The 12,840-nt window shown below is 40.4% G+C and overlaps 1 protein-coding gene across 1 annotated transcript in view; it reads right to left on the bottom strand.

Moving 5' to 3' along the window:
• The window catches only part of LOC102247221 (cytoplasmic aconitate hydratase), a 44,051-nt gene that overhangs the window by 29,341 nt on the left and 1,870 nt on the right, over positions 1-12,840 (bottom strand). The window contains exon 3 of the mRNA XM_014536323.1: positions 11,960-12,097. Coding sequence (XP_014391809.1) covers positions 11,960-12,097 — 138 coding nt within the window. The remainder of the gene's footprint in view (positions 1-11,959; positions 12,098-12,840) is intronic.

Raw genomic sequence — 12,840 nt, 5'->3', positions numbered from 1 at the left:
TTCTTAATGCCGCGACCCTTTAATACAGTTCCTCATGTTGTGGTGACCCCCAACCATAAAATTATTTTTGTTGCTACTTCATAACTGTAATTTTGCTACTGTTATGAATCGTAATGTAAATATCTGATATGCAGGATGTATTTTCATTGTTACAAATTGAACATAATTAAAGCATAGTGATTAATCACAAAAACAATATGTAATTATATATGTGTTTTCCGATGGTCTTAGGCGACCCCTGTGAAAGGGTCGTTCGACCCCCAAAGGGGTCGAGACCCACAGGTTGAGAACTGCTGCTCTATATCCTGGATTGTGGGAACATGGGAAAGGATAGTAAAATTAGTAGACCCAAGGATGACCTCATTAATAGTTAATACTTACTGACATTCCTAGGAACCAGCCCTTCTCTACTCCCTTCTCATCCACAACCTCATGACATGAAAATGAAACTATTCTACATGTTTTACTTTTCTCATTTAGTCTCTATAATGACTCTTTGAGTTGGCCCAACTAATATCCACATTTTCCAAGAGGAAACTGAGACATAGAGAGGGTAAAAGCTAGCTCAGGACCACACAGCTAGTGCAGGGTGGAACTGGAACTCAAACCCGAGAGTCTGACTCCAGTATTGATGCTCTAAATCCCTACACCGCGCTGCTTTCCGTAGCTGTTGCTATGGAAACAGGAGCCGTCACGGGGGTCGCAGGAATGACCGCAGCCAGCACAGTAACAGCAGGAGCTGAAGTCTAGGATTATGTCGCCGGCGCCAAGTGTGAACTCACTCGCCTGGCACAGGCACTACTGTCACCCCAACCTGCAGAGGAGGAAGCTGAGGCCCAGGAAGTTTCGGTAATTTGTCCAAGGTCAGATGCAGGTAAGTCACAGAGCTGAACCCAGGTCTGAAGGTCCTGGGGCCTCACCTTAACCCCACACCCCTCATCCGCCCTTTTCCCTCACTTACTGGTGACCTGCAGAGCCCACCTTGGGCCGCAGGTACTCAAGGGACACAACGTGCAAAAGCAGCATGTGCACCGGCCCCTGGGAGCCCAGAGCCTGGGGAGAGACAGAACTCAACCAGGTGCTTTCAGGAGTGACCATCAGTGTTGTGATTCGGGAAATACGCCCGCCATGCCGTGGGCACTCAGAGTGGGCTCAGAAACGCCTTCCCAATGGGAATGTCATCGATGTAGTCTGAAGGGGGAGGGGAGGGGAGTCAACCGGAGACAAACGGGCAGGCACTCTTCGGGACGAAAAGAGCTGGAGGCACTTATTTACTCTACAAAAACCACACTCAGTTACCCCCTTTTTCTCTTGATGTGAATATCCTCCAAGAACCGTGCTGGTGGCTTTAATGGAATTAATCCCTGGAGAGCCTTACCTCGGGGGTCCACACACCACAGCCCATAGGCCAAACGCAGTCCAACACTTGTGTGTTTGGCCTTCAGGCATAAAATCATTTTTACATTTTTAAAGGTTGAAAAAAAGAATGTGAGCAGAGACAGTATGTGGCCAGCAAAGCCTGAGCTACTGACCCTTTACCGAAGTTTGCTGATGCCTGACATAGGGATGAATGTCTGGGAAGGTGTGTGTGTTAGAGAAAGGCAGGAGGAAGGAATGGAGAGAGGACCCCACTGCTGGCCAGGGGCAGCTGTTCCCCAAGGCACTCGTCTCCTTCTCACCCGTACACCGAGGGCTCCAGCCTTCCAATTCCCACCTGTCTCTTCAGGTCCAGACCCACAGGCCCAACGTATCTGGGGCATCGGTGTCAGGAATACAAACTGAATGTGCAAACCCTAATGCTTGGCCTTTTCCCTGAATCTTGTCCTGGTCTGTCTGTGCTTACTAACGACCTCCTGTCCTACCCCTGAGCAGCTGTGGCTATCAAAGTCTTTATTCCAGAAATAGCCTCCTCGCTGGTTTCCCTGTCAGCCTAGTCAATGTACCTTTTGTAACGGTCATCAGAATGGTTCCTACAATAGATCATGCCCATCTTGAATCTGCCAATGGCTTCCCATCTTTTAAATAATATATAAATTTCGTGCTTTGAAAAAATACTTCAATCTATCCTCAGCTTTTCTTTGTAAGCCCTCTCCTATCCTGCAGTGCAAACTTTCAGCTTCACACACACCGGAGCCCTCACCCTCTCCCCGAGCTTCTGTCCTCCTGCCTTTGCACACTCCCTTCTTTCAGAGTAGATTGCTTTTCCTGGCTCTTCTCTTTGTGATAATCGCCCTGCAGGACCCGACTAGGGACCTAGGGACACTGCTTAAAGGACCTTCTGCCAGCCCAAGTCAGGATGATCTGGCCCTGGCTACATTTACTAACTGCATTAACGTTGTACGTTCACTAATCTCTTCCTAGCTAACCTGTTTATTGAACAAATACTGGTACATAGTAGGGCTGTTAAGTGGGTTTAGCTGAAAAAAAAAAAAAAGCACCTTGGAACATCATTCTGAATCACAGGCAGCCCCTGCCTCTGGCACCCGTCACTTCTGCTCTCTGACCACCTGTGACCTAACTCCCAGTCATTAGCTTTGTCCTCCCGTCTGCAGCACCTGCGGGAATCAGAGCTCCTCACCGCAGAAGCAGGGATGGAGCGGAACATTCACCCAGAGAATGCTGGGAATGTCAGTTTGAGATAAACAACACATTTACAGGACGAGAGGAAGTCAGAAATGCTTAGGCTATTTTATGATATATTAATTCCAGGCAAAACCTGGAATTTACTCATGAAAACAAAACATCGATTGTGCTTACCTTGGCTCAAGTAACTTAGTTCTATTTAGGAACACGAATAAACAGACCTAGGATTCAGATTTTTGCACCACTCAGAATGTCCCCAAATTCACCCAATCTTAGTGAGCTTTTAAGGTCGCCAAATGTGGTGGCCTCACAGATTAAAGAGGAAAGTCCTCGTTAGTTACAGAATTTGAATTCAGATTTGGATGGCCTTCAAAGTTTCTGAGGATTATATTTAATGGTACTCCAGAAATTCACAAACAGTGGAGATAAGTTTTCACACTCACGAAATCTGGTCGGAAATTGTTATGATATTCTTGTTGGGATTTTAAAAATAGTTATTTCTAAGATAACTTTGTAAAACCTTACAATAATGTGTTAGTTAGATCCTCAATGCCTAAGATGATGTGAGGCGAATTAATATTATTCAAACCAGGCAAAGAGTTGGGAAGTATTTAACTGAGAAAATTTACCACCCTACCACCTCTACCCCGTTTTTCTACTCATTTCTGGAAACAATTGGAAATACGCCCACGGCACACAGTTCCACAAAGATTGATTCCTTACAACACGAGGAAAGAGAATAAGAGGTCAAATTGCAAAACCGAACTCAAGAAATAAAACAAAACAACACCAATGAAAATACTTCTAACAGAAATGTTCTGTTTAATTACAAAAAAAACCACAGGTCTGCTCCTTAGATTTGCTGTTTTCATAAAAATATTTTTGTACTACAGTGTACATGGAAATTCCTATAAATTAAAATCAGAGTTGATGATGTCAAGGTTTAAAAAATAAAAAAAAATCACACTGAACTTGGTGATAACCAAAATTCATTAATTGCTTAAGTCAGGAGCTCTATGAATTGTGAGGAAAGACTTCAGACATTAAAACAATTGCAATTCTGTCTCCACCAGGCCAGCAAAATGAGGTAAATCCATCCACAATGAGAGTTTCCAAGAAAGATCAAGTTGGCCATGAATTTGTGAGGCTACTTTTTATGGCTTCTGAAGTGGGACTTTAGGAAAACATCATTAATCTCAAATAGGATATTTTGTGTATATATTTTTAACTCTTCCTTTGAAATCAAACATTAAATTAAGTTCATCTGATTTAAGAGGGGGGTGGGGGAGGGACATGTTGCCTAAGGATGGGTTTAAGAGTCCAAAGGAAAGGAAGAGCTGGCAAGCATCCAGTCTGTTTGTTCCAAGAACTGTCAGTTATGGACAAAGCAGATTTCTCTTTACCTTGGATTTATTTGGTTTGGATATTGGCAACACCAACTGGAGAATGACCAGTTTCTACATTTCTCTTGAGGCTGTACAGAACCTGCTTAAATCCCCAAAGAAGCAAATAATGGTTTCCTTTTTCCCTTTGGATTGTTTCATATTCTTAAATATCTTATTATAAAACTAGAAGGTTGGAGTCCGCAGTCACTGCAGCAAGCAAACCTCATGTTCGCTTCCAGCTGCCTGGCTGCCGGCCGCCATCTTGGCTGACAGTTAATTTGCATAAGGATATGCTGATTAGCCAATGGGAAGGGTAGCTCGTACGCCAATTACCATGTTTCTCTTTTATTAGTGTAGATAGCTTCTTATTGCAAAAATAAAAAGCAATTACAATCCTAGAAATAACTGCACCTCACTTTCTAATATTTTAACCTCTTCATAACTTTTCATTCTAGCTGAGATCATTCTATATATGCAATTTACACCTGCCTCATTGAGCTGTATGACATAAGCAGGTTCCAAGTGTTATGTAGCACATTATAAGTATAACTGTAAAAGTTATCTTATAATTTACTTTAAGGACATATAATAATTTAATAAATCATTCTCTTTTATTGTATATTTAGAACACTTCTACATTTTCATTATTATAAATAATACTTTAATGAACACTATTAAATCATTAAGCTTTTTTTGTATCTGTACCAGTTAAGCTTGGAAGTGGAAATTCCAGGACATAGGTTATCGTAGTTTTTAAGGATCTTGATACATACTGCTTTCATCATTTCTAAATTATAGTGCTATCAGCAGTGCATAAAAATGTCACCTTCATTACACCTTTATAATTAATAATGTTTATTTTCTAATCTTGAGTATATTGATTTCCTTTTGTTAATGTGATGTATCACTTTAGTCAGTTTGCTATGTTGAACTATCACTGTGCCTCTGGAATGAACCCCACTTGATCATGATGTATTTTTTTTAATGTATTGTTGTATTTGATTTGCTAATATTTTGGTTAAGATTTTTGCATCTGTAATGATCAGAGATATTGGTCTGTAGATTTCCTTTTTTTGTGTTATCCCTGCCAGGTTTTGGTATCAAGGTAGTATTAGTCTCGTAAAAATGAGTTAGGAAGTACTGCATCTCCTCCAATTTTTTTGAAAGACGTTGAGAAAAATAGGTATTAGATTTTTTGAATGTTTGATTAGAATTCACTAGTGAAGACATCCAGTCCTGGGGTTTTATGTCTTTGGAGGTTTTAGATTGTTTCAATTTCCTTACTGTTGATTGGTCTATTTAGATTTTCCAGTTCTTTTTAAAAAATATTTTTTATTAATTTCAGAGGGGGAAGGGACAGTGAGAGTGAGATAGAAACATCAATGATGAGAATCACTGATTGGCTGCCTCCTGCATGCCCCCTACCAGGAATTGAGCCCACAACCTGGGCATGTGCCCAGACCGGGAATTGAACAGTGACCTCATGGTTCATGGGTCGGTGCTCAACTACTGAGCTACACCATATGGGCATAGATTTTCCAGATCTTTATGATTCAGTCTAGAAAGGTTATATATTTCTAAGAACTTTTCTCGGAGGCACTCGCAGTGATTGCTGGGGCCTCTGAGAGCAGGACTGAGAGCAGCCATATGCTCTCCGCCCGCTCTGTTGATCCCCTGGGACCCCGCCCCACTCAAGCCATCCATTTCTTCTAGGTTATTAAATTTGGTAGCATATAGTCTTTCATAGTATTCTTATATGGTCCTTTGTATTTCTGTGGTGTCCACTGTAACTTCTCTTCTTTCATTTCTGATTTTGTCTATTTGAGTATTTCTTTTTTTTTCCTTAGTGACTCTAGCCAGTTTGTCCATTTTATTTATCTTTTAAAAACTAGCTCTTGCATTAATTTTTCTATTGTCTTTTTCTTTTCTATTTCATTTAGTTCTGCTCTAGTTTCTATTATTCCCTCCCTTCTGCTGACTTTGGTCTTCTTTTTCTAGATCCTTATGTTGAAATGTTAGGTTGTTTACTTGGAATTTCTCTTTTTTCTTAAGATAGGTCTGTAATGACATAAACTTCCCTCTTTTCACCACTTTGGCTATATCCCTAAAGTTTTGATATGTCATACTGTTATTCTCATTTGTCTATGTGTCTTTTGATCTCTCCTTTTATTTCTTCTTTGACCCAATCATTGTTTAGTAGCATGTTGTTTAATCTCCTCATATGCATAGCTTTTTCCACTTTCCTTTTGTAGTTGATTTCCAATTCCAATGCATACTGGTCAGAGAATATGCTTGATGAGATTTCAATCTTAAATTTGTTGAGGCTAGCCTGGCCAAGTGTGGTTCCGTGGTTGAGCATCAACCTGGAGATTAGAATTCACAATCCAGGGCACATACCTGGATTGCTGTCTTGGTTGCCACCTGGAGGCATGCAGGAGGCAGCTGATCAATGATTATCTCTCATCATTGATGTTTCTATCTCTCTCTCCTTATTCCTTCCTCCCTGAAATCAACAAAATTATGTATTTTTTAAAAATTTGTTGAGGCTAGTTTTGTGTCCCATCATATGGTCTACTCTTGAGAATGTTCCATGTGCAATAGAGAATAGTATATAGTCGGGTGTTCTGGGATGAAATACTCTGCAAATGAGTTTATGCCCATTTAGTCTAAGTGTGGTGTAAGACCAACACTTTCTTTTTGATTTTCTGTTTGGATGATCTATCCATAGCTATCAATAGGATATTTAGGCCCCCTACAGTAATCATGTTTTTGTCAGTTTCTCCCTTAAGTTCTGTTAGTAGTTGCTTTAGATATTTTGGTCCTCCCTTACTGGGTGCATACTTATGGATGTGTTCTATCTTCTTGATGTATTGTCCCCTTTATCATTATAAAATGTCCATCTTTGTCTGGTTACTTTTTATTTTGCTATCTACTTGTCTTATATAAGTATGGCTACATCTGCTATCACTTTCTACCTTTTCACTCTGAGCCTATCTTTGTGCATTAATTTTTCTATTGTCTTTTTCTTTTCTATTTCATTTAGTTCTGCTCTAGTTTCTATTATTCCCTTCCTTCTGCTGACTTTGGTCTTTGTTCTTTGTCTAGATCCTTATGTTGAAATGTTAGGTTACTTAGAATTTCTCTTTTTTCTTAAGATAGGCCTGTAATGATATAAATTTCCCCCTTTTCACCACTTTGGCTATATCCCTAAAGTTTTGATATGTCATACTGTTATTCTCATTTGTCTATGTGTCTTTTGATCTCTCCTTTTATTTCTTCTTTGACCCAATCATTGTTTAGTAGCATGTTGTTTAATCTCCTCATATGCATAGCTTTTTCCACTTTCCTTTTGTAGTTGATTTCCAATTCCAATGCATACTGGTCAGAGAATATGCTTGATGAGATTTCAATCTTAAATTTGTTGAGGCTAGCCTGGCCAAGTGTGGTTCCGTGGTTGAGCATCAACCTGGAGATTAGAATTCACAATCCAGGGCACATACCTGGATTGCTGTCTTGGTTGCCACCTGGGGGCATGCAGGAGGCAGCTGATCAATGATTATCTCTCATCATTGATGTTTCTATCTCTCTCTCCTTATTCCTTCCTCTCTGAAATCAACAAAAATATATATATTTTTAAAAATTCATTGAGGCTAGTTTTGTGTCCCATCATATGGTCTACTCTTGAGAATGTTCCATGTGCAATAGAGAATAGTATATAGTCGGGTGTTCTGGGATGAAATACTCTGCAAATGAGTTTATGCCCATTTAGTCTAAGTGTGGTGTAAGACCAACACTTTCTTTTTGATTTTCTGTTTGGATGATCTATCCATAGCTATCAATAGGATATTTAGGCCCCCTACAGTAATCATGTTTTTGTCAGTTTCTCCCTTAAGTTCTGTTAGTAGTTGCTTTAGATATTTTGGTACTCCCTTACTGGGTGCGTACTTATGGATGTGTTCTATCTTCTTGATGTATGGTCCCCTTTATCATTATAAAATGTCCATCTTTGTCTGGTTACTTTTTTATTTTGATATCTACTTGTCTTATATAAGTATGGCTACACCTGCTATCACTTTCTACCTTTGCACTCTGAGCCTATCTTTATCTTTGTAGCTTAGATGTATCTCTTGAAGGCAGCATATGGTTGGGTTTTGTTTTTTGATCCAATTGCCACTCTGTGCCTTTTTATTGATGAATTCAGAGCATTTACATTGAGGGTGATTATTGATGTATGAGTATTTCCTGGAGCCATTTAAACCTTTTGCTTTCTGGTAGCTCTGTGTCTCTATTATTTTTTTCCCTTGGGCTTCTGTCTGTTATTTTAGTTTTCTCTAATTTTTCCTGGTTTTTCTTTATGTTAGATTTTTGTTGTTGTTGTTGTAACCATTGGGTTTATGTAATAGAAAGTTTCATATATGCAGCAGTCATTTTGCTTCTGGTTGCATCTTATCTCTATTGCCCTGTGCAAATTCAGACCTTTCCCCCCCTCCTTTTATATTTTTGTCACATATTATCTTTCTATGCTGTGAGTGCATTTCCAAATTGCAGTAGCTATGTCTTTTCTTTTTTTAAAATGTTTTTACCTCTTTTAATCTTTACACTACATTGAAGGGTATAATATTCTACTCTATTCTACAAGATTGCAATTTCCTGTTTCTGTCTGTCCATGAGTCATTTTACGCATGTCTGCTTGTTTCAGGTAACCTTCAGTATTTCCTGTAATGCAGGACTTGTGGTGATGAATTCCCTTAGCGCCTGTGTATGGAAAAGTCTTTATTTCTTCTTCATATCTAAAGGACAACTTGGTTGGATATATTATTCTTGCCTGGTAATTTCTCTCTTTCAATAGTTTGAATATTTTATTTCACTCTCTCCTAGCTTGTAGGGTTTCTGCTGAAAAATCCTATACTTTAATGAGATTTCCTTTGTAGTTTATTATCTTCTTTGGCCTCCATGAGAATTATTTGTCATTAATTTTTGACAGTTTTAATATATGCCCCAGAGAAGGCCTTTTTGGATTGAGATACTTAGGTGTTCTGTTAGCTTCTTGGATTCGAGGATCCATCTTCCCATAGGTTTGGGAAGTTCCCTTTGACTATCTGTTTGAACAGGCTCTCTGTTCTCTTCTCCCTCTCTTCTCCTTCTGCCATACCCACTATTCTTATATTGCTCTTTCTGATGGAGTCCAATAGTTCTCTAGAGTTCTTCCATTTTTATTTTTTACTCTCAAATCTCTTTCTTCTTCCATCTGTGCCATTTCTAGATTTCTATCTCCAAAATCACTACTGTTCCCTCCATCTAGTCAGCTCTTTTTCCTAAGCTCACTAGTTCACTCTTCATCTCTTTTATTTAGCTCTTCAGCTCCTAAATTTCTATTTGGTTCTTTTTAAAAATTTCAATCTCTTTGGCTTGTGGATTTTATTTCTGAGTTCATTAAACTGCCTGAGTTTTCTTGTATCTCATTGAGGGTTTTTTTTCAGAATTGCAATCTAGAATTCTCTGTCACTTAAGTCACACATTTCCCTGTCTTTATTTTCTGGAGATTCTTCATATCCTTTCCGAGCTGCCTTGCTACCTTGGTTATTCGTGGTATTTGATGGATTGTTTCTCTGCCGAGGCATTTATGGGAATGGAATCTGCCTTTTTACAGAGTGTTTAGCGCATCTCTGTCAGCAGGTTGATAGGAAGAGGTCTTTCTTTTGGTTTCCAGTAGGTGGCCCTGAGGCATGTTTTTATTTCATCTTGAACAGCTCTGGCTTCTCAGCTCTCTGCAGGGCAGTGGAAAGTGCCCTGTATTCCCTGGGGAGGTGGGTGTCCCCTCACCAGGTCACCTGGGTCTCCGGGCATCACCCTCAGGGGTAAATGTGGTGGGCAACGGTGCTCCACGCTGGTGGAATCCCGCACTGCATCCGGCAACTGCATGCTGCTGGCCGTGCTGCACTAGCTAAGCCTCTGCGGGACTCAGCTGCAATGGGCTGGGACGGGCTGGGCTGGGAGAGGCCAATTCATGCATTTATGGCTTTGTTCTCCTCCCACTAATAGCAGCTGCCACAGCTCTAATGCCAGACTTCTGTATTTCTACTCGCCACTGGGATTAGCCACAGCGTGTGCCTGCTGCGCGGGGAGGAATGTTTCTGCTTCTCCAGTTCTCAGGGCTGCAGATCCTGTGCTCTGTAACCCGCACTTGCTGCTAGAGCTTCTGCTGGAGGCAGGTGTGAGCTTTGGGAGGGTGAGGGAAGGCAGGCTCTGGGGGAGGGAGGGGGGCTCTATGGCTTTGTTTAGTGCCTGGTAATGGCAGCTGCTGATCCACAGCTGCTGCAACTGTCTTGTCTCTGTCCATTACTGGGTTCAGCTGTCTATGTGCTGGCCACTCAGGCAGGAATGTTGACTCTACCCCCTACTCCTCAGGACTGCAGAGTGTGCCCACCGTAACCGATTGCTCCAGCTCCTGATTCCCGCAGTGAGCTCCAGGCTGCGTCTGTGACCCCTATCTTTCTTTGTTCCTCCCCCCTCCCTCTTCCCTTGGCTCTGACTCACCCACCGTCAGATGCTTCAATGTGTGGATCTCTCAGACGCGCTTGTGTGTTAAGCAGGGGATCCTCTGTTGAATTTCAGCTGTTCAACTCCTAGCTTCAAGGGGAGAGGTCAGAAGGACCTCTCTCAATGCCATGCTGCTGACATCACCTTCCACACCCCCCTTTATATATTAATATTAACCCATGGCCATATTTGTTGCAAATATTTTTCAAGTTATTTCCTGTTAACTTTGAAGTCATTAAATCTATAGATTTCCCCCTTTTTGTTTTATTCATTGCTTCAAAATTTAGAAAGGTATTTCTCATAAAAACATTTGACACATGTTCTTGAATTTTCTTCCAAATTTTATGATTTGATTTTCTAATATTAATGCTTTAATTCATATGAACTGCTACATCTATCAAATAATTAATTTTCCCAGCATTATATGCAGAATAATTATTTGGTTCCTCACTGATAATTGATAAGAACTTTATCTAGCTATACTTCTAGTTAAGATACCAGCTTTCTAGCAGGACCTGGCTGCCCTCCCTTGTGTAATCTTGCAAATACTTCTATGACTTTGGACTTAATTGTGTAACTTGCTTTGATTAATGTCCTTGTGACTAGAAGTGAACTTCTGCCAGTCCTGATCTAGCCTCAGTATATTGTGGGTTCCTGCTTGCCTTTGTGAGCCTGTGAAGAGTTGCTTTCTCCTACAACCTGGGCCCTAGTAGAAGCACACACGGAGTGGTGCTGTCCCAGCTGCTCCGCACAGGTGCAGTGCAGTGTCAGCAGCGGACCCAGCCAGGGCTGAATGAAGCAGAGCTGCCCCACTGCACTCAGCTTAGATCAGCTGACCTCCCAGTCACCTTATAGACGTGTAAGAAATAAATTCTTATGGTTGACTGCCACGGAGATGTTAGCATTATTGGAAGAATTCTGGGGAACAGTGAAAGGAGTATTACAAACAATAGAAAAAAGAACAAAGGAGAAAAAAGGCATAGGCATTATAGAAACCGACACGGAGAGGGGAGATAGCCAGATATAAAATAGTTACTTGGGATTTTTAAAAAAAGGAATAAGGATCCAGTGGTTAAAAACAACAAGAAACCTTAACTCTTAAAGTCAAACAAGTACTTGCAATGACAAACTCTCATGGCAGAAATTCATGTGAATGTTTTTCACTCAGACTTCAAGCTGGATTTAAACACAGGCTGCTCACCCCAAGAAGTAAACAGAAAAAAGGAAAAAAAAAAGAAAAAAGATTTTAAAAAATTTACCCTCACCTCCCAAATAAACACTTCACTGAAAAATCTATATTAAGTTTGAGTTTTCCTAAATATTCGTTTTAAATATTTTCTTCATTTATTTAATTACACACACACACACACACACACACACACACACAACAGACTTACACTCCAATATTCTGCACAAAGCAGAAAACCCAGGTATTCGTGTTAATCTCTCACCTTCTGTTGAAATCAACTTGGATGGAATGATCAATTACAAGGTCAGCAGGACAGATGGGGTTGATTTTCTCTGGATCTCCTCCTAACTTTTTCACAGCGTCACGCATTGCAGCGAAGTCTACCACGGCTGGCACACCCCTAAGAAAAGAAGGCATTAAGCAGAAGAGAAATCTGTCAAGCATGTGTCATTGAGTTTTTTAATTTTTGTCTCCACTGACAAAAAATTGGCAATGAAACTCTCATCAGTGGAGCTAACGATGACTTAGAGAAGTGAAAGTTTCTGAACACATTTCCTTGAGCAGAAATCACACAAGCAGTAAGTGCCATGACTGAGTCGTATCTCTATGTGCAATTTTATCACTGCATTAAAGTTAACAACCAACATGGTCTAAATAGAGAAACTCTGGGAAAGCTGGTGCTTAAAAACTCTGGAACTGTTACTACCATGACTGTTTCCCATTCACATGGTGGGTTGACAAAGACCTAGAGAAAACATATGAACACAGATTCAACTTCAGACCAAACTTAAAGGAATGAAAATAATTCAGAAAAATAGGTTATACATCAAATTTACAAGTGAATCCTTCCTTTTTATTATATTAGAGTATAAAATTTGGGTATTTTCCATAGAAAAATAAAATTGGGCCTCCAGAAGGAGTAAATTAATATCATTTAAAAATAGAAAGGTAGTGAGTGCTAGCTCAAAAGAGAGGCCGATGGGGAGCAAAGATTTCTGGGAACAGCAGGATGTGAACTGGGGCTTAACAGCAATAGGTCAGGCCTTGCGAACTCCTTATCACCCCTCAAGGGACTGCACATCAGTGTTCAACTGCACGTCAGTGTCCAAGTACAGTTGTTTGAAACTTGTCTCCCTGAGTGGC

Source organism: Myotis brandtii, unplaced genomic scaffold (assembly GCF_000412655.1).
Source record: "Myotis brandtii unplaced genomic scaffold, ASM41265v1 scaffold1603, whole genome shotgun sequence".
Lineage (NCBI taxonomy): Eukaryota > Metazoa > Chordata > Mammalia > Chiroptera > Vespertilionidae > Myotis > Myotis brandtii.
This window is presented reverse-complemented; position numbering and strand designations above follow the sequence as displayed.